The sequence below is a fragment of the Sander lucioperca genome, chromosome 17, assembly GCF_008315115.2.
Source record: "Sander lucioperca isolate FBNREF2018 chromosome 17, SLUC_FBN_1.2, whole genome shotgun sequence".
Classification (NCBI taxonomy): Eukaryota; Metazoa; Chordata; class Actinopteri; order Perciformes; family Percidae; genus Sander; species Sander lucioperca.
In genome coordinates, this window is record NC_050189.1 from 11,294,296 (window position 1) to 11,316,247 (window position 21,952).

The window sequence follows — 21,952 nt, forward strand, 5'->3', positions numbered from 1 at the left end:
CACAAAATAATGTACTCTCATGTAATCTCACTTGACCTTCTCACAATGGCCCTCATTTATGAAACGTGCGTACGACCAAAAACAGGCGTAGGACGGGCGTACGCCGATTCCTACGCAAAGCAAGGGATTTATCAATTTGAACGTGAGCGTAGGCTGCGATAAAATCTCAAGTCTGGTCTGAACTCGTGTACGCAAGTTTTCGAGTCAGTGTGGACTTGCGGTGCAGCATATAAAAAGTTTAACAGGAGAAGAAGTCATCAGTTGATCACTTATCAGCAATGGCAGATCTGGCTCTTTTAAAAGACTTCTATTCACCGGTACAACAGTGCACACGTACGCACACGGGCCACGGTGGAGCGCTCCATCGGATTGATTAAGGGCAGATGGCTCATGGTCTTGCATCAGCGGGGGGGGGGCCCTACTATACACGGCAGAAAAATTCTGCAACATTGTTTTAGCCTGTGGGGTTCTGGAGCCAGATGACCCGATGCCCAGAGAGCAGTGTCTAGCACAGCCCCAACTGGGGCTATACCAAGGAGACAGGATATTATTCCTCGCCTTTAAAAGGTATAGTGTTATGTTTGGCAATGATAGCCTACTCAATACAGGAAACATGACGATGCACAACATTTTTATTTATTTTTCAGGTTTTCGTTTCTTTTTTAAAGTGTCGTTAATGGCCACAAGTGAACAATTTATTTCTGCCATTGACCGACATATTTCGGCTTGTTTTTCCAGCCCCTCTGCTGTCAGGAGATGGGGTCAGGGTGGTGGTCCAGCACGGGGGGGCGGAGGACACGCGATCTCCCTCACAGCTGTTGCCTGGCTCTGACTCATGAAAAAAACTGTAAAGGTAAAATAAAAGACACTGCATAAACTCCGCTACTGTGTGTTTATTTAAATATAGGTAAACCATGTAGGCCTAAGAGATTGCAATATAAGCCTGTATATTACTATTAGGACTGTAGCATACATATGTCAAGGATGTATAAATTAAATAAACTTCAGCTGGAGTCTGATTTACCACGGCAACACTGTTGACCGCATCAGTGATCTCTTTCCATTCCCCATTCTTTCTACAGCCTTTAATAACAGTTTTCAGGCTGCCAAATCTACAAACGTAAGTGCAAGTGAACCTGAGATATCAGGGTTTCAATCTCCACCTCTGAAAAGTGCCGCTTCTTAGCCAGATTACGTCTCGCCATGTCGTAAATTGTAGGGGCGAGGCCTCAAAACCGAGAATATATAGGGGCGTGATATTTAAATTATGATCGTTTCCAGCCGCTGTATTTATCAATGTACGACCATTCTTACGCTCTGATTGGTGTGATACGAACGTTTCATGAATCACACGTGAAGCCTGTCGTAAGATGATTTCTGCGCTCATATCTGCGCTGGTTTCTACGTTAGGTTGATAAATGAGGGCCAGTGTGAGACCACTAAGAACCTGTTTAGGTTTCCCTGACATCTGGCTCGTTTCTGGAAGACAATCATTCTTTTTCTAACTGATTCCAACAGATTTTAATTTGCAGAATGGCTGAGTAAGCTAATTTTCTGGTAGTTTAGGCCAATAAGTCTCTTAAAACAAATTTGTTTTACTTCTTTCGGTGTTGCAGATAAAGTGTCTTTGTCTTCTGTCACTTTTTCGTATATCTCTCGCCTGACTTCTCTCTTCAAGATATACTGCATCCCCAGCATTACTTCTTCTTTCTCAAAGTCACACATACATACACAATCGTGAGGTCAACAAAATCATATTCCTGCAGAACCCTCAGCAGCTATAAAAAAAGAAGCTGCAGTGTGTGGACTGGTGGCTCTGTTGCAGAATTCAGACACAGACAGGAACTCTGTCCTCTGGAGTTCCAGTTCCTTAAATACACTGATAAAGGCACTCTGCTCTGTAGAGAGAAGCTGGAAACGGTAGCTGTCTTCAGATTTGATGACTCAGAGATTGGTTGTGACAATATGGGAATTTGAGCACATGAGACTAAGCCCTCTTGGACTGCTTCACTCCTGGCCACGGATTGGCGGAGAGGCGGAGTCATCCAACCAGCGCCACCGCTCCCACCATGCGCATCACGCGCTGTGCGTAGGGCACCAAGTGCTGAGGGGGCACCAAAAATAGCCTACTGAAAAATAATCATACTCATAATAATTATAATGCCGATATTATTTCAGTATAGAAATATTAGGCACTTTTTAGGCATATATCACAAAATCGGCAGAACAAGAGATATATTTAATTGCTCAAGAAAGTAACGATGGTGCTCCCCCACACCCCAAACACGCACACTGAACTTCCCAAGCTCCCCGTGGGTGCCCTTCCCTATCTCAGTGGTCTGTTGGATTGCACCTGACCAAGTTTGAATGTAGCCTAGGCTAAGTCAACTTTTTTGGAAATGGCCTCGAAAAGACAGCAGGAGTAAGAAGCAGAGAAAAGAAAGAAGAAGAAACTGTGAGATGATGCCCGTGCATCACTTGCAGGTAAGTTCATGTTTAATCATTCTTAAATACAGGAAATGTGCTGCTAATGTAATGGTTAGCCTATGCATACACCTCGAACTAGCTGACGTTATTGCTAATGTTAGCAAACTCAAATATGTTATAATTTAGGTGTAGGCTAAATTGAGATTTTACTGTTAAACATTATCTATGCATTTTACAAGTAACTGACGCCAGCTAGCTTTTACTTTACTTTAGATATTGAGCAGTAGTTTATGGTTTATTTTGATGTGACGGTGGTCAGTACTTTCTTAGTAACAGTTAGCAGTCAGTGCCGAAGGTAGGCTAACTATTCCTCTTGCTTCAGACCATCATTACCATGTAGCGTGCGATTAATGGTCTTTAGCCAGGCATTTAGCAAAGTTTACCTAGCATAGTGTCATTTGAGAACGCATATTTTGGCGTTTGCAATGCATAATAAACCCAGGACCATCTTTAGGATTGTCATTCAGTAGAATTCAGCAGAATGTAGGCTACAGTTCACCACCCCACATACACTGAACTTCCCAAGCTCCCCGTGGGTGCCCTTCCCTATCTCAGTGGTCTGTTGGATTGCGCCTGACGAAGTTTGACAGTAGTCAACATTTTTGGAAATGGCCTCGAAAAGACAGTAGGAGTCAGGAGCAGAGAAAAGAAAGAAGAAGAAACTGTGAGATGATGCCCGTGCATTACTTGCAGGTAAGTCCATGTTTAATCATTCTTCAATGTGGGAAATGTGCTGCTAATGTAATGGTTAGCCTATGGATACACCTCGAACTAGCTAACGTTATTGCTAATGTTAGCAAACTCATATATGTTATAACTTAGGTGTGATTTTACTGTTAAACATTATCTAGACAAAATGCTCTCATAACCATATTTAAGTTGTATTCAATTAAATGGTAAGATAATGTTTAAGATTCAGAAATGTAGTTGTGTGTAAGGTGTATCATTTTGCTTTTATTCCTGTAGTTAAGATATAAATATAAAATGTCATTATGAATGATATAAAGCAAACATTATTGTTGAATTTTGTTCAATATTGCAACTCATTCTATTATGCTTTTATATTAGATTAGATTTATCAAATAGTTGATAAATAAGTAATAAAGGGGGAGAGCTCCTTGGCTGCGTGCTTTCAGTTTTAAATGTTTATAATTCTTTTCAGTATAAGATTCTTTGTTTGAATATTTTGTCTCTTTCTATACTGATCCTTTTTCTTTGTATTTCTAAATTAATGCAGGGTCAATGCTGCGATACGTACAATGAGGAGCACGTGGCCAAGAGGAAAATACAGACGATGAGCAACCATCTACAAGCAGTTCAGGCACACATCAACCCCAACCGGCCAGCAGGTCTGTAGACTCAGTTCGCATTTTCCAATGTGTAGTGTGTGTTGGCTATTCTACATAATATGTTTTCAAAGTCAGCAAAGCTGTAAAGATTTTTGTTGTGTGTTTACAAAGTAAAGTAAAATTTTGTGACTTTTCTGCTTCTAAATATTTGCTTTATTGAAGATTTCTTACTTGTATACTTCTGCTTTTAAGTTTGTATTTATGGATGATTATTTAATTTGTACGAAGATTTTACACATCCCAATACTTTGTACGTGTGTATTCATGTTTTGGCTGTTCTGTGTACTGTGTTTACAAAGTTGATTTTCCTTTTTCGTTTTACTGTTCTTACTTACTGTTGTTACATTGTGATGCTGCATTGAAAATGGCTAGCAGCGGCACTGGGTACGGAGCCCCCCCCTGGGGTCAGCTGAAAAAGAAACTAAACCGTGCGCACAGAACAAAAATCCGTTCCCTCGGTTTTATAAACTGTTCGCACAGATTAATAATCTGTGCCCTCGGTTTTATAGATGTGAGCAAAGTTAGAAAGATATTCACAGATTCGAACTTCTGGGATCAGTTACTCTATAGCGAAATGTTTTTAAATCACAAACGACGCATCTTTGCTAACGTAGTAAGGTAAACAATCATTTTCAGGTGAGACGGCATTAAAACGAGTGCTTCTTTTCGTCGTATAACTGCAATTAACAAAATAAGTTTTGTTATAAGTCATTGTTATTATATTCTTAATAAAAGAAAAAGATTTGACCATATGGCCTTAGCCAGAGCCATAGAGAGAGAAGAGTTGAGACACTCGTTGATCTGGCTAGCGGGGTGGTCACGTGGTTCACGTAAGCCTGTATAGTTCCAAAACACTCCACGCTGTCAGGTTCTTCTATGGGACTGACAGCAGCGATTGGAATATTGAATGGTAGATATAAATGAAAACACATACCCAAGTACTTGTTTGACTGCCATTGCATTATTGCATATTTGTTGAGTGGTAGGGTGACAACCGAAAGCCAGAGTTTTACTACAACATTCACTATAAAAACACTATAAAGGACAATTAAAAATGAGAACCCACGACAGATCATATATCTGTAGAATAAAACTGGTCTGTAATACAAAAATTCTTTTCTTAAAGGCATAATCTGTCATTAATGTAATCAATCACCCAACAACAAGTTTAAAACACAAGAATAAAAACCTTTTACTTCCAGAGTGATTGTCAGGTCTTTTTATATACAGATGTACACTAGAACAGATAGCGAAAGTCAAAACAGGGCTTTATCTTCAAATGGGATCAAATAAAAAAGCAAGCTGCTTATTTTCCATCTTAAGTCAAACTATAAATATTATATACAGTTAATAAATGGACCAGTTTATATTATTAGGGCCCGAGCACGAAAGTGCAAAGGAACCTATTGTTTTTGCTCAGATTATTTTTACCAATTCTGCACGAAAACTCACAAAGATTTGCACACATGTCACAACTGGTGAAAATTGCAAAGATTCCAAAAAAATTACACATATCCACCACTAGGTGGCGCTATTGCAGAAAATGGCCCTATAACTCCCAAACCGTACATCTCACATTCAAAAACCATATATTTTCGCGTTCCCTGGATCCAGCTGAATCTCCTGATGTAGGCCATGCCCATTTCCGCCTAGACTTTTATGCGTGAAAAATCACAGTTTATCGAAAACCTACTTTGCCGAACTCCTCCTAGACCGTGTGACCGATCTGCACGAAACTTGGCAGGTAGCATCACCAGACGGACCTGACAAAAACTCATCCAAAGAATTTTTATAGGATAAAAATTGCACATATTACGCACAAACTAATTTGTGTAGCTAAGTATGTAAACACCAACTTTGCCATATCTCGACCAAAATAATTGATATCAACGCAATACTTAAGATTCTTGTTTGCCATGACCCTCTGGAGATGCCCCACACATTTTACGAAAATTGGCCACTAGGGGGCGCTACAATTACATAAAGTTTATAGCTCATGAACGGCTCATCCGATTTTTACAAAATTTGATGGGTACCATCTAGGGCCACTCATGAGGCCATCTCTGGAGTGGGGTACTGATTGGTCAAAGTGGGCGTGGCCTATGGGACCCTAATTGGTTTTAGCTCTTGGGCACATTTTTTACGGCCTCAGTATATACGAAAACTCACAAAAATTGGCACCCACATAAACACCTGGGAGCTTTGTGAGACTGTACAGAGATTTGGCCCAAACCTTTAAGTGGGCTCCATAGTGCCCCCTAATGCCTGGAAGGCCTTAACTTGGACATAGTTGCTCTGATCTTCACCAGATTTAATACCCATATTGCTCTAATCATTGTGGACATATTTCGCATTTACCTTCATTAGCTCCGCCCAACCAGAAGGTGGCCATTTTTAATTATGCATTTTTCATGTGTTTTACATTCTTTCGAACTCGTCCTTGGCCGTGATTTCAATCTTCTTGAATCTTTGCAGGTAGTATCTGTTGACCCTCATGACGAAAAGTTATCCAGAGAATTTTGATAGTTGAAAAAATGCGCAAGTTACAGCAACTTCCTGTCTAAACAGGAAGTTGCGTTATCTTGGCAACAATTATTCCGATTGCCCCGAACCTTGACAAGGTTGTTTGTCATGGCCGGTTTAGCATCGGTGCCAAACATGGCGTCAATCGGCCATTAGATGGCGCTGTTATAATTTTTTTAAATTAATCAGCAAAATATTGATATATGGGAAACCTACTCTGTCTAACTTCTCCTGGGGCGTGAGTCCGATCGGCACGAAAATTGGCATATAGACTCGGAGGACACTCATGACAAAAAGTTATCAAAAGAATTTTAATAGCTATAACAATGCGCAAGTTACAGAGGACCAACTTCCTGTAGGTGGGTGTCGAAACAGGAACGGTTGTACCTTGCACACGGCTATTCCGATGGATGCAAAACTTAAGACAGTTGTTCCTTATGTGCCAGTGAGGCTGTGTGCCAAATATGGCATCAATCGGCCATTAGATGGCGCTGTTTTCATTTTTTTAATTAATTAGCAAATTCGCTTTGAGCGAAACCTACTTTTTTTTAACTCCTCCTAGAGCGTGAGTCCCATCTGCACAAAAATGTACACGTAGACTCGGTGGACCCTCATGACAAAAACTTATCAAAAGAATTTTGATAGCTAACACAATGCGCAAGTTACAGAGGACCAACTTCCTATAGGGGGCTGTCGAAACAGGAAGTTGCGTATCTTACCAAGATTTATTCCGATTGACACCAAACATGACACAGTTGTTCCGCATAGGGGCTCGAGCATCCATGCCAAATTTAGAGTGAATTGGCCATTAGATGGCGCTGTTAGAATTTTTTTATTAATTAGCCACATCGCGATATATGGGAAACATACTTTGTCTAACTCCTCCTGGGCCGTGAGTCCAATCTGCACCAAAATTTGGATATAGACTCAGTGGACCCACGTGACTAAAAGTTATCAAAAGAATTTTGATAGCTAAAACAATGCGCAAGTTATGGAGGAACCACTTCCTGTAGGTGGCTGTTAAAACATGAACGGTTGTATCTTGGCAAAACTTATTCCGATTTACAGAGTTAGAATGTCTGGTCTACATGTGATGTTGCGTCTGCCAGTACCCCCGACTGCAAGAAGGCAAATGAATTGCCTTTTTGTGGGGCTTAATATATTCAAAAACTCACCAAAATTGGCAGTCGCATCAAGTCTGTTGAAAATTTACGTATTTTAAGGGTTTCGGGAATAGGCGCACAAAAATGGCTCGCTAGCGCCCCCTACAAATGTAACCCCTGCAGTGCGTTTAATGTAGACTCACGAAAGTTGGTACACATATGTAACATGTCAGGATGTACAAAAAACGTCATTGGAGCCATACCCTAAACCCAACAGGAAGTCCGCCATTTTGATTTCAAAGTTCGAAATTAGTGCGATTTTGGCCATTTCCACATGTCATACTTTAACAAACTCCTCCTAGAGATTTCATCCAATCAACTTCCAATTTGGTCTGTGCCATCTTAAGACGTTAAAGATGAAAAGTTGTTAAAAGAAAAACTTTTCGTCATAGGGCGTGGCCGTGGCGGGGCAGCCATTTTGTGAGTTTCTCCATCAAAACAGGAAGTGGGTGTAACTCAAGTGTACATTGTCCAGTTGGCTCGAAACTTTTCACAATTCATAAGAGTCCAACCCTGAGGACAAATAAAGGCCGATATTTACTTAAAGTCATAGCGCCCCCTAGTGGCAACAGGAAGTAGGCCTAAAAGTCAAGGTGCTATACTTTAACGAACTCCCTCTAGAGATTTCATCCGGCGGACTTCAAATTTGTTCTGTACCATCTCAACACCTTAAAGATGAAAAGTTATTAAAAGAAAAACTTTTCGTCAAACGGTGTGGGTGTGGCGTGGTGGCCATTTTGAGTGTTTTGTGATGAACAAAAAAATTGTTGTAACATGAGTGTACGTTGTCATATCTGCCAGAAATTTATCAGAATTGACAAGGGTCCAGATCTGAGAACATCTACAGGCCAATATTTACTTTTGGTAATAGCGCCCCCCGCTGGCAAAAAGAAATGCGCCTTATATGACAAACATCATCCGATTTACATGAAACTTATAATGTGTGGTCGAAATGTGATACTGAGCCGCCCCCTATACTTTAACCACGCCCACGTAGTCAGGCCACGCCTCCTTTCATAACATTTGAACCGTTTAAGGTAGAGTCTTGTGTGAGGTGTCATTGAACTCAGCAGAGAGTTCCTTCTTCATTGGTGATGGTTTGGCCCGCCCCCTATGCTTAAGCCATGCCCCCTTTCATAACATTTGAACCATTTTAGGTAGACCCTTGTGTGAGGTATCATTGAACTCAGCAGAGACTTCCTTCTTCATTGGTGATGGTTTGGCCCGCCTCCTATGTTCAAGCCACGCCCCCTTTCATAAATGCTGACCCATCTAAGGTAGAGTCTTGTGTAAGGTATCATTGAACTCAGAAGAGAGTTCCTTTTTAATTGGTGATGGTTTGACCTGCCCCCTATAGCTTAGCCACGCCCCTTTTCACAGCTAATGAACTGTATGACATAGAGTCTTGTGTGAGGTATCGTTGAACTCAGCAGGGAGTTCCCTTTTCATTGGTGACGATTTGCAGTGTCTGAGTGCCGCGCAAATGCACCGTCGCAACGAGCGGTGTCCGCCAGTAACCTCGATGTGCGCAGAGGTGCGAGGGCCCGTCCATCACTGCTTGCAGCTTTAATTATTCTTTTTTGTGCCTGTTTTCCAGATTAGAAAAACACATTTGCTTTTTTTCCTCCTTTGTTCTCCTTCACCTCAAATGTTAAGGTTTTTAGCATTTTTCATTTCCCAAAAAACTACCTTTGAGAGAAGCAAAGAGATGAAAGTATTATAGACAGAATTTAATAGCAACAGTTTAATCTTTATTGTTTCAGCATGAATTAACTCATATTATATGATTCAACACAGCCAAACTCTCGTGTGCTTTACTCTGCTGCTTCTTTTCCCTGTAAAAAAACACAGAAATGGTTTGTGTGAGTTTGAATTAGCGATAGGGGACAATAATTTTGATCTGTTCATTTCATAGTATTTAAACCTAATGCTTTATAAGGTGAATATAATACTGTAAAGAATCTGCTCTAACATATTGACAGATATACATCAATGAATAATTGCTTTGTTGGTTATTTTTCACTAAACTGAGGTATGTATTTACCTTGCCAGAGTCACGGCTCTTTGCCCTCAGCTTGTTGACCTGGGACTCTGCGATGTCAGCGCGCTCCTCAGCCTCCTCCAGCTCATTCTGAACCTTCCTGCACTTGGACAGATGAGTGTTGGCCTGCTCCTCCTGAAATACAAGACATAGAAAAAAATGTTCAAAAAGATCCATAGTACTACCGTACATTAAAATAACTATGATATATTGTCAAACTTTCAGTGTTGAAAATTTATATTTTGTCCTTACCGCCTCCTCAGCCTGCCTCTTGTAGGCCTTGACCTTCAGCTGCAATTTGTCAACCAGATCCTGCAGCCTGCCAACGTTTTTCTTGTCCTCCTCAGTCTGTAATAGGCAATACAAATGTGCATGTGTATTTTTAATGGTAAATATATTAGATCATTGTTGTACTGTACATGGTAGCTATCAAAGTGACTGTACCTGATAGGTGAGCTCCTTCACCCTCCTCTCATATTTGCGGACACCCTTAATGGCATCTGCTCCGCGTCTCTGCTCAGCCTCAACCTCTGCCTCCAGTTCACGCACCTTCAAAAAAGAAGACAATAAGTATCCGTCTTTCTTTTCCAAAAGTCTTGCTTCAGTTGTGCAAATTCTTAACGTGACTTTCATACCCTGGACTCGAGTTTCTGGAGCTGCTTCTTGCCACCCTTCATGGCCAGGTTCTCAGCCTCATCCAGGCGGTGCTGCAGGTCCTTAACAGCGACCTCCAGGTTCTTCTTCATCCTCTCCAGGTGAGCGCTGGTATCCTGCTCCTTCTTCAGCTCCTCAGCCATCATAGCAGCCTAGAAGAGAAAGCACAAAATGTTAATGAGAAATATCTTGGACATATTGGAGTGAAAGGAAGAACAAATGAAATGTAATCCTACATCAGTGATGGCCTTCTTGGCCTTGTCCTCTGCATTTCTTGCTTCCTGAACAGTGTCATCCACTTCACTCTGGACCTGGACCAGGTCAGACTCAAGCTTCTTCTTGGAGTTCAGAAGGCTTGTGTTCTAAAAGGCAAAAAAAAGGCACTTTAGTCATTACATGCCTGATTTTCACGTTATTTAATTGTCATTAGATTTTTTAATTATTGAAGAAATGATTGGGCTTGTTCACCTGAGAGTGCAGAAGTCCAACACGCTCACTGGCATCCACCAGCTCCTGCTCAGCAACTTTGCGACCTCTCTCTGTCTGTTCCAGAGCAGCTCTAAGTTCCTCGATTTCAGCTACCATCAGACCGTTCCTGCGATCCACCATAGCAGCTTGTTCCTTGAAGTCTTCCTGTGCTCTGACAGCATCATCAAGGTGCAGTTGTGCATCCTAGTGATATAACATCAGGAAAATATTCACATGAATGCCAAAATGTACCTGCACTGACCATAGTCCATGCAACAACTCTTTGTCTAACAATACCTTCAGCTGCGCCTGCACATTCCTCAGCTGCTTCTGGGACTCAGCAGCCTGGCGATTGGCGTGGCTCAGCTGAATCTCCATCTCATTCAGGTCTCCCTCCATCTTCTTCTTGATTCTCAGGGCATCGTTTCTGCTCCTGACCTCAGAATCCAGAGTGCTCTGCATGGAGTCAATCACCCTCTGGCTGTTCCTCTTGATCTGCTCCATCTCCTCATCTTTCTCTGCCAGCTTCCTGTCCACCTCACCCTTAATCTGGTTGAGCTCCAGCTGGACACGCAGGATCTTAGACTCTTCGTGTTCCAGAGTTCCCTAATGATATCAAAGAATTAAATATTAATCTTTGCCTTAAAACCTTTTTTGTATATTTGTCTATGATTAAGATTTTTTTTCAGAAGATTTCCCCGAGAAAAAAGTACCTCAGCCTCTTCAAGAGCCGTCTGGATCTCAGCCTTCTCGGTCTCCACCTGCTTCTTGGACTTCTCCAGCTCATGGATGCTCTTGCCAGTCTCACCAATCTGTTCAGTCAGATCTGAGATCTCCTCTGTAGAGAGATACATGGGTTTTATATTGTTAAAAACACTTTATTCTAACACAATTGAATACAATGTAAGAAATACAAGTGATGAATACAATGTAGCTGTTACATAAAGTAGAACTGACGTTGCAGGTTCTTGTTTTCCCGCTTCATGGTCTCCAGCTGATCCAGAGATTCCTCATAAGAGTTCTTCATCTTGAACAGCTCAGTGCTGAGAGAACGAGCCTCCTTCTGTGATCCCTCGAGCTCAGCCTGACCCTCCTCGAACTTCTGTTTCCATTCTGCCAACACCTGAATAACATAATAAAATTCAGTTGGTTATGTAGCAATATGGGGAAAAATAAATATATATTTAATTGTTTGTATGGCTTGGCCACACAAAGTAAACAATGCTACCTTGTCAAAGTTCCTCTGCTTCTTGTCCAGGTTGGCAGCCAGCCCATTGGCCCTCTCCACATCAATCATGAGGTCCTCCACCTCACTCTGGAGCCTCTGTTTGGTTTTCTCAAGAGAAGCACACTTGGAGTTCACTGCCTCAATCTGCTCCTCAGCCTCCTGAAGACGCTGAGCCAGCTTTTTCCTGTTTGAAAAGGACGAGATTTGTTTTCCACTGAAACTACTTTTTTCCAGATATTTTTTCATGAATGAAATACAAATTATTACATAGTCTCAGAACCTAGATGAATATAACAAAGCACTGCTTTAATCTAAAATGTTATTTTCGTAATAAGATACTAAATACAAACAATTGAAAATTGTTGTTTCGAACATTTGTTTAAATGTAAGTACTGTATTTGAGTTATGCTAAAATGCTACACTTCTGAACTGGCCATTGAATTGTTTGAATGTTACTCACTTGGACTCCTCAAGCTCCTCAGTGCGCTGGATAGCATCAGTTTCATACTTAGTTCTCCACTGAGCCACCTCACTGTTGGCCTTGGACATTCCACGCTGCAGCTCAGCCTTGGCCTCCTGCTCCTCCTCAAACTGCTCCCTCAGCAGATCACAGTCATGGCGGGCTGATTGCAGTCCATGGGCAAGAGCATTCTTGGCCTGGTGTAAGAAATATGATTGAATTTACAAAATTCCTTAATCCCAAACTAATAATACCAAGACACACTCACTTAACGGTTTCTTACCTTAACCTCCTCTTCAATCTGTCTCTTCAGCTCCTCAATCTGCTGTGTGAATGCCTGTTTGCCTCTGGTCAGCTGGGAGACAAGAGCTTCTTTCTCTTCAATTTGACGGCTGAACTCACCTTGTGTGAAAGATGTCACGATACGTTAGTTTTTGTCATGTTTCTTAATAATATACACAGCAGATCATTCAGTTTAAAAGTTTTAGATACCATTTTCTGTCAGGAGACGTGCTTTCTGTGCATTTGAGTCATTGACTTGACGGACATTTTCATCATTCTTGGTCTTCAGTTCGCTGAGTTGGTCCTCTAGAGTACGGCACAACTTTTCAAGATTTCCCTGATGAGTAAATAAGAGATGAGATCAGTGATCAGATTTTATTTATAATATTAATTACATTATTTACTATGCTGATTTAGTTAATAAAATAGCATGTAACGCATTGTGTACCTTTGCTTTAGCAACAGCCTCCATGTTGCTGGAGAGGTCATCAATCTCCATCTTGTATTCACTCTTTTCCTTCTCAAGCTTCTGCTTTACACGCTGGAGGTTGTCGATCTGCTCTCCCAGCTCAGCAACGCTGTCGGCCTGCTTCTTGCGAAGAGCAGCAGCGGTGGCTTCATGCTGCAGAGTGGACTCCTCAAGATCACGACGGAGCTTCTGGAACTCGGCTTCACGCTTCTTGTTCATCTCAATCTGAGCAGCAGTGGCACCGCCGGCCTCCTCCAGCCTCTCACTGATCTCCTCAAGTTCCCTGGAGAGGTCAGCTCTCTGCTTCTCAACCTTGGCACGAGCAGCACGCTCAGCCTCAATCTCCTCCTCCAGTTCCTCAATACGAGCCTGTTGAATATAGATGTGATGTCTTTCAGTAAACTTTCACTTTTAATACACAAAGTTGGGAACACGATGCAGAAATGTTTCGTGTAATGTGATATGTCACCTGGAGCTCCTTGATCTTCTTCTGATGCTGAGCACCCAGTGACTGCTCATCTTCAATCTTGCTAAGGAGCTGACTGATTTCAAAGTCCTTCCTGTGGAATTATAGATAAAGTACATAGACTTCATGCAGTTGACCACAATTTTTAAAAGAAGGGTTGTACAAATTCAAAAATGACGTTACTTTTTGATCTTCTCATCAGACTGCTGCTTGTCATTCTCAAGATCCATTATGGATTCCTGGGCCAGTTTCAGATCACCCTCGAGCTTTCTCTTGGCTCTCTCAAGGTCCATACGGAGCTTCTTCTCTTGCTCCAGAGAACCCTCAAGCTAAGAAATAAGATGAGTTTTTAACCATCACATTTAAGAAGAATACTCTTGCTTTGCCAATCCAAGAGACTTTGTAAACTTACATCATCCACTTGCTGCTCAAGCTTGGTCTTGGCCTTGGTCAGAGTGTTGACTTTGTCTTCCTCTGCCTGCAGGTCATCAAGAGTCTGCTGATGAGCCTCCTGAAGGGCTTTCTTTTCCTTGGTCAGCTTAGCAATGCTCTCATCTTGAGAGGCCATCTCCTCAGTCAGGTTCTTAACCTAAGTGTGCAAGAAAAATCTTGTCTTTAAACTGTCATCATTATAATCTTACTTGATCTGTTGGACAGATTATTATTTACCAACCTTGTTCTCTGTGGCATGTTTCTCTTTTTCCACTTTGGCCAAGGTAAGCTCCAGGTCATCAATATCCTTCTTGAGCTCAGAGCATTCATCCTCCAGCTTTCTCTTCTTGGCAGTGAGCTCAGCATTGATTTCCTCTTCATCCTCCAGTCTCTCGGTTGTCTCTTTGAGTTTGGCCTCGAGCTGAATCTTACTCTTGATAAGTCCCTCACATCTCTCTTCAGCATCATTCAGATTCTCTGATTCCTAGATAATTTTCCGAAAATAGACGTTAGCACTTTAACATTAAAAAACATGAAAAAGCAGAACTGTCCATTTGTGTGTACTTACAGATGCTACTTGCAGCTGCAGATCATTCTTCTCCTGCAGAAGGGACACCATCTTCTGCTCCAGTTCCTTCTTCTTGGCCAGGGCAGCAGCCAAGTCAGTGGTCATCTTTTCATAGTTCTCCTTCATAGCTGCCAGCTCCTTCTCAGTTTCAGCACTCTTCAGCAGAGGCTTGATCTTGTAGTACACCTTCATCCATGGCCAGTGTTTGACATTCATGAATGAGCGGACATTGTACTGGATGGTATATACAGCATCCCTGTTGAAAAGAAGTTGCTGTTAGGGACAAAGTTATTCCGCATTATTCATTCCATGGCTGTGCACTCAAAATTGTTGTTTTCAACATGCCTCATCGCTGTCATCTTCACAAACTCTTTTCTCATGAGGTAAGCACGGCACAAAGCCTGAGTCATGGTGACCAGAGATGCCAGTTTTTCATCTCTCATCTCCTCTAGGACACCCAGCAGACCGGCCTTGAAGAACACCTGATCAAAGAGAAAAGAGAAATTGACTTCATGTCTGCACTATACACTATTCTAAACATTAAACCAGAAATGACTCAGAGAGCACGTACCCCACACAATTATATGAATGTCTTATATTATTAAGAAAACTTTCTTTTATCTTCATCAGGATCAGGATATGTAGCAAAACATCGTAGACAGTGAAACAATTATTGAAAATGGCTGATGGCAGCTGTGCTTTTTTCTAGGAAACTTCAATCCTGTATCGGCACTTTTACTAGTTTTTTACACTCACTTGGTGCACAAGTGAAAATGTAACCTGCCTTATCAATGGCCACATGGTGGCACAATTTCTCTATTTCTATCCTTTACTCCAGGGGTCTTCAATGTTTTTTAGCCAAAGACTCCTTAACTGAGAGAGAGAGACGGAGCAGGGACCCCCTACTACATATATTGTATAAAATGACATTGCATATTAAACTGGGCCTACAATAACATGTAGGGTGGCCTAAAGCCTTTATGCATACCTTTTTGCATAGAATATTAAGCTATTAAATAGCCTAATAATTGTTTTTTTATGTTAAAACATATATGTGGCACAGTGGATTAATTCATGAATTAACTATCTGTTGATGGCTATCTTAGTGACTACCTTACCAATACGCCAATAAGCCTATCAACAGTGGGGATTTATGTTTGCTAATAATAGGACTTTTTAATTTTTGAAAACTTTCAAAAATTTACTATAATTTGGCAGACCCCCTGTATTGACTCTGAGTATCCCCTAGGGGTCCTGGACCCCCTGTTGAAGATCCCTGCTTTACTCGTTCAGTGGCCTAATTTCCCATTACAAAAAATAAAATTGTGTAAGACTTTTTTAAGATACTCTTTTTATTTAACAGACAAAATGCACTGACCATCATTGGAAAGTACCACTAAATTATATTAATGCAATCAAGGGGCTTACCTTGGTGTGTCCGAATTTGTACTCATCATGATTAACATCAATTGACCCAAGCAGCTTCTCTGAAGCCTTCTTGTTGTCAATGAACTGGCCCTCGGGGATGACACTGGCATTCAGCACCTTGTACCTTTTTATGAGAGTTAATGGTCAGTGTGAGCATTTTATTTTAATAATCTATCAAAATTCTTTAAATATCCATTGATACCTCTGCTTGAAGTCAGCATAGAGAATTCTGCTGGGGAAACCTTTTCTGCAGATTCTGATACCCTCCAGCACACCGTTACACCTGAGCTGGTGGATGACCAGGAAGTTCTCCATCAGACCTGCAAAAAATACATTTCTTAATTACTTCCTTGAGTAAATAGTTAGGCTCTAAAAACTAGATGAAGTTTTCTATGTACCTGGAGTCTTTGACTCATTGGGAATCAGGCAGCGCACAAAGTGAGGATGGGTGCTCCTCAAGTTAGTCATCAGCTTGCCCAAGTTCTCCTGTAGATCCAGAATGGTGAGTTATATCATGCACATAACTGAGTTTGAGCATACATTGAGATACTGTATTTGAGATAAGTTTGCAATGTTAAACCTTACCCTAAACTGTGAAGACACAGTCTGCATAGAACCACCCTTCTTCTTGCCACCCTTCTTTGCACCACCAGTTTCTGTAAATGTTTATATATAGACATGTTATGTTAGAATGTGACATATCATTTACATGAGCACATTTAGTTACAAAATATACAGTATAACCTTAAAATGTGTTTTAGTCTACTGTAGTTACTATCATACCCTCAACGACGGGAGGAAACAGAACAGCCAGCAGTTTCACTGGGGATTTCTGGTACAGCTGAATGACCGACTCATTCAGTGGATCCTTGTTCTTGTCCAGCCAGCCAGCGATATTGTAGTCCACGGTACCGGCGTAGTGCACCAGGGAGAAGTGGGCCTCAATCTTGCCTTTGGCAGGCTTAGGCTTCTCAAATGCTTTGTTTTTGCCAAGATGCTGGTCATACAGCTTGTTCTTGAAGGATGTGTCTGTGGCCTTGGGGAACATGCACTCCTCTTCGAGGATGGAGAAGATTCCCATGGGCTTGGAAAAAGTGTGAAGAAGTATGTCATTAAGTGATGCATTAAGTCAAATTAAGAACAATTATATATAATTACCAAATGAAGTGATTACCTTTTCAATGAGCTCAATGCAAGCAGCCAAGTCCATGCCAAAGTCAATGAAATCCCAGATAATACCCTCCTTCTTGTACTCCTCTTGCTCCAGGACAAACATAGTGTGGTTGAAGAACTGTTGCAGTTTCTCATTGGTGAAGTTGATGCACAACTGTTCCAAGGTGTTGAACTGTGATGGAACAAATAATTAGTATAATCTCTCGCAGGGCAATAAGAATGATTCTGTCATGAAAAGTATCAGCCTCTGAATTGTTTGAAATGACGCTTACGTCAAAGATTTCAAAGCCAGCGATATCCAGGACACCAATGTAGAACTGTCTAGCTTGTTTAGTGTCCAAACTCTGGTTGATACGGATGACCATCCACAAGAACATCCTCTCATAGATAGCCTTGGCCAGGGCAGGCACTGCGTTCATCACCTGAATAAAAACAAGGATGTGAGTTGTTTAAAATCAACCATCAACCATCTTGTAAAAATGGAATACTGGTATTTTAAATTTGTCTAATGAAATAAATGACACAAAAGATAAACAGAAGTGATACCAGTTTATCTCAATTACCTGAGGTACAGTCTGTCCCTTGGTGACAAACTCATTTCCGACCTTCACTCTGGGATAGCACAGAGCCTTGAGCATGTCAGCAGAGTTCAGACCCAGCAAGTAAGCAACCTTGTCAGCCTCTGAAAATAGTTCAAAGATTTCCATCATGATATGAACAGAAACCAGTGTGATTAAGAACTGTATTACTGTTTTTCCCAAGCTATTCACTCTGAGCTGGCATTAAATACTCACCCTCTGTGCCATCAGGCTCAGCCTGCTCCTCACGCTGCTTCTGCTTGAACTTCATGTTACCATGGTGGAGGATAGCACCAGTCATCCTGTAGATGCTCACCTTCTCTTCACCAGTGAAGCCCAGGATATCAATGGCATTCTGAGTTCAAAAGAGGTCCACACAAACATAATCACTTTAGAAAAATGCACTTAAAAGAGCAGTTTTGATGTGGATATATTTAAATATTTGAAAGTAAAAATCACTCACATCAGTTGCTTCCAGCTCAACTTTGTCATCAATGCTGGCCACAGCAATCTGACCCATGCTACACATGGGGAAGTCGTAGGGGTTGGTTGTGATGAGTGCCTGATCTGGAGATCAAAAAAAGGGTGAACGCGTCAGAACATTGGTTTCATATGAAAACAGGTTAAACAATGTGCATCCTCTCAATCTTCTTACCAAGAATCTCAGGGATGTGGCCGGTCATCATCTGGAAGAAGATGTGGTAGCCTCTTTCATCAGAAAGCTGGTATGTCACTCTTGACTTCTCCAGCAGATCTACAAATATTGTTCATAAATTACAGTCTGTCCAATTCTCAATTCCAGTCGTTTGTATGTACTATGAGTATTATTACTTACATGTCTCAATATCAGCACTAGCCAGTTTGCCAGTTGTGCCGAAATGGATTCTGATAAATTTACCCTGTTTGGAACAAAGGATTCTTAATGTCCCTCCACATTGGCAATCTGTAACAAGACCTCTTTCATGTGTAGAAATTGTTCCATACTTACAAAACGAGAAGAGTTGTCATTCCTAATAGTTTTGGCGTTACCATACGCCTCCAGCAGGGGATTGGCAGCAATAATCTGATCCTCCAGTGACCCCTATAATCCAGGTTTAGAATTACAGTCAGAAAATGACTATTTTCCCCCTTTGACAAATATTCTATAGAGGAAGAACCCTGAGTTGTAATCATACAGTAACATACCTTTGATTCGTCCCTCTTCGGTCCACCAACTGAGATTGTTGCAAAGTACTGGATGACACGCTTGGTGTTCACAGTCTTTCCAGCACCAGATTCTCCACTAGGTATAGACATAGACTTTTAAGAATTTGATCAAGATATCTGACTATGTTAAACAAAGTCAACAAATGTAAATGTAACAAACTTACGTGATCAAGACAGACTGGTTCTCCCTATCTGTAAATAAAAAACAAGATCATTTACTGTTTTACTGCAACATAAACCCCTTTATACTGATAAATTCTACTTTGTTTGGGTAATGACTTACCAGTAAGCATGAACTGAAAAGCGTTGTCAGAGACAGAGAAGATGTGGGGTGGAGCCTCCATACGCTTCTTGCCTCTATAGGCACTTACACATTCAGCATCGTACACTGGGAGCCACTTGTAGGGGTTCACGGTGGCACAGAACAACCCAGAGTAGGTCTGAAAGTGATCATAGAGATTTAACAGTTAACTCCATGTTTCATACAAGTTTAGCAATTCACAATGTTTTTTTTTCTCATTAGGCAGATTGTCTTACGTAGATCATCCATGCTGCAAAACGCTCTTTGAGGTTATACAGCACAGAGGCTTCATTGAGATGGGTCATCATGGCCATGTCCTCAATCTTGTCATACTTGGGAGGGTTCATTGGGAAGACTTCATCTTCTTTCACTGTCCTCTCCTGCAACAGGACATTAGACACAATGAGAACTAATCATATTGAATTCCCAGTTGACTCTGACTTCATGATACTAACCTCCTTAGTGTCCAGGACTTCGACGGTGACTTTGCCACCATCTTTCTTGAGGATTTTTGCCTTCAAGTACAGCTCCTTGACATCAGCCACGTAGCAGGCACTCTTGGCATCAAATGGTGCAGTTTGAGCCTCAATTCTCTCCTTTTCTGGCTTACGAAGGTAAACAGCAGCTTTGCCATAAATGGCCATCTCCGCGTCCGTACTCATGGTGGCGGTTTACTTCTGTGAAATAAATACAAATAAGAGTAATCTATATATATATATATATATATATATATATATATATCTTCTAGCCATGACTGGAAAAGCCCAGAATTATAGAGTCCAATGAAATAATTAACATATACCTATCAAATTGAGTTCTGGGCATCATCACAAGTCAGTAAATCAAACAATAGCAATCTTAGAATGATGGTTTCTGTTCATATCATAGAACAGTTCCTAAATGTCTTGTGTTGTACTAAACATCAACAATATATCAATACCAAAATATCTTTTACATTATTACAAGAGACCTTTAGCTTAGTTAAAGCCTTTCAGACCGTCAGACTGATTGTCTATGCTGTAATTTCATTACGTTGCTCTATAATTTACACAACATCTGTTGCATGCCTCTCCGTCCAGGGAGAGATTCATGCTCAGTTTCTCTCCCCCTCTCCCCCTCCTGGACTTGACTTTACTTGGCTGATTGTTGTTACAATTAATCCTAGTTGTCATTTTGAGTTTTGTCCTAATTGGATGCAAAACACCTAAGGTCACGGATTAAACACACAAATACTCAAAATAAAAGTTGTACATACCTTATCCTTTCCCCTTGTGAAAGAAATGTTGCACTCCACAATCCTATTGAAAACATCATGGGTTAGTCAGTGCAGGAAACAACCAAACTCAAATTAATTGAAAATTTTGTTGACATATATTACATTGTAGAGATACGTAAAAAAATATATAAAATTCATCTTGTATCAAAGATGCACAGAGTGCACTGAATACATACATTCATTCTTGCACTGAACTGCCTTGCACTATATTTATATTTAAATCTTAAATCTCGACTATACTGATATTGCACTATTCTTTCCCTCTCTTCAATTGTTGTTGTATATTTTCTGTAAATTTGTAAATTCTATTGTATTGTTATACTGCATACTTACATTTTTTTATATTTCTTACTGTCCTTTCTATTTTTATTCTTTACATAAGTGAGTGATGTACTTTAAGAGCAATGATTAACCAGTGTCAAATTCCTTGTTTGTTTACTCAAACCTAGCCTATAAAGCTGATTCAGATTCTGACTAAATATAATGTCATATAATTTCCAAAATGAGGAATACATTTAAATGGTACAATGCATAGTAGTAGACCACCTCACCACAAGCTGGAACTTCAATCGCCTTCCACCACACTGTCAAAGGCACCCACATGGACCCCTTATATTCACTCTGGTGTGCTTACAAAGCAGACGTTAAAACAGACTTACATGCCAATTATGGTAAAGGTGACAGTTGAGACTTGCCACATTTTTTGCTGGTTCTATATTTGGGAGAATCCATACCCTAAGTAAGCAGCTTTTGAGTTCTTTTAAACCATTCACATATGAATATTTCATTTTTTGAATTAAAGATTATAATAAGAAATGGTAGTGTTAACACATCTTAAAATGAAGATTACCTTTAAGATATTTGATGATTGATAATTGATTTGATTGACATTCTTTAACTTGAGACTATGTTGTGAGATTTTAAATTCATATGAGGAATTTAAAGTTTGTTATCTGACAGACAGCAAATGCATCAAAGGTAGATGAACGTTGACATGGTGTTAAATTATTTCGTGCTTGCGCTTGTTTGGTAATTTCTTGACTCCTAATAAACATGCTTGTGCTGAGGTGAGTAGAGATGACAAGATGAGATTAGTTTTCATATAGATTAGAGCAACAGTGGTTTTGGTACTTGTTCTGACATGATGTGATGTTGGGCTTAGTTTTCCAAGCTTTTGGCAACCTTTACTAAAAAATGAAAAGACAAAAGAGCAAAAAAATGACTTTTTACACTTGCCTCGTTTTGGTCATGTGAATTGGATTATTATGGGGATTATTATGGCAATCTTTAGTGTGCATATGTAAACGTACCCAGATATGACTTGCTATGTATTATTTCTAATTACTAAGAAAGCAACATTTTTATTAAATGTAATTATATTTTTACAATTGCACATTTAT

The 21,952-nt window shown here is 40.5% G+C and overlaps 1 protein-coding gene across 1 annotated transcript; it reads right to left on the minus strand.

Moving 5' to 3' along the window:
- Positions 1 to 9,296: 9,296 nt before the first annotated feature.
- Positions 9,297 to 19,953, minus strand: LOC116060420 (myosin heavy chain, fast skeletal muscle-like). Its single transcript, XM_031313971.1, has 39 exons — positions 19,732 to 19,953; positions 19,513 to 19,656; positions 19,259 to 19,415; positions 19,140 to 19,167; positions 18,955 to 19,051; positions 18,758 to 18,850; positions 18,605 to 18,668; positions 18,425 to 18,523; positions 18,233 to 18,336; positions 17,986 to 18,124; positions 17,755 to 17,873; positions 17,464 to 17,613; positions 17,193 to 17,363; positions 16,802 to 17,102; positions 16,604 to 16,674; positions 16,417 to 16,504; positions 16,221 to 16,338; positions 16,019 to 16,142; positions 14,936 to 15,072; positions 14,591 to 14,846; positions 14,264 to 14,506; positions 14,003 to 14,179; positions 13,774 to 13,919; positions 13,594 to 13,684; positions 13,104 to 13,493; positions 12,866 to 12,992; positions 12,657 to 12,775; positions 12,374 to 12,570; positions 11,914 to 12,097; positions 11,643 to 11,808; positions 11,399 to 11,523; positions 10,983 to 11,291; positions 10,686 to 10,889; positions 10,454 to 10,579; positions 10,199 to 10,369; positions 10,008 to 10,112; positions 9,816 to 9,911; positions 9,567 to 9,698; positions 9,297 to 9,357 (listed from the first exon to the last, which is right to left on the minus strand). Exons 1-39 carry the CDS (start codon positions 19,936 to 19,938, stop codon positions 9,337 to 9,339), a joined length of 5,796 nt encoding a protein of 1,931 aa, XP_031169831.1. The 5' UTR covers positions 19,939 to 19,953; the 3' UTR covers positions 9,297 to 9,336.
- Between the last annotated feature and the right edge of the window lie 1,999 nt (positions 19,954 to 21,952).

Excerpts from the sequence above, each read along its gene's own strand:
- LOC116060420 (XM_031313971.1), bottom strand. The coding sequence starts at position 19,938 with ATGAGTACGGACGCGGAGATGGCCATTTATGGCAAAGCTGCTGTTTAC. Across the intron at positions 19,416-19,512 it reads TTGCAGCATGGATGATCTAC|ACCTACTCTGGGTTGTTCTG; the intron begins GTAAGACAATCT and ends GATCACTTTCAG. Across the intron at positions 18,125-18,232 it reads TTGAGCTGGAAGCAACTGAT|AATGCCATTGATATCCTGGG; the intron begins GTGAGTGATTTT and ends TTTTGAACTCAG.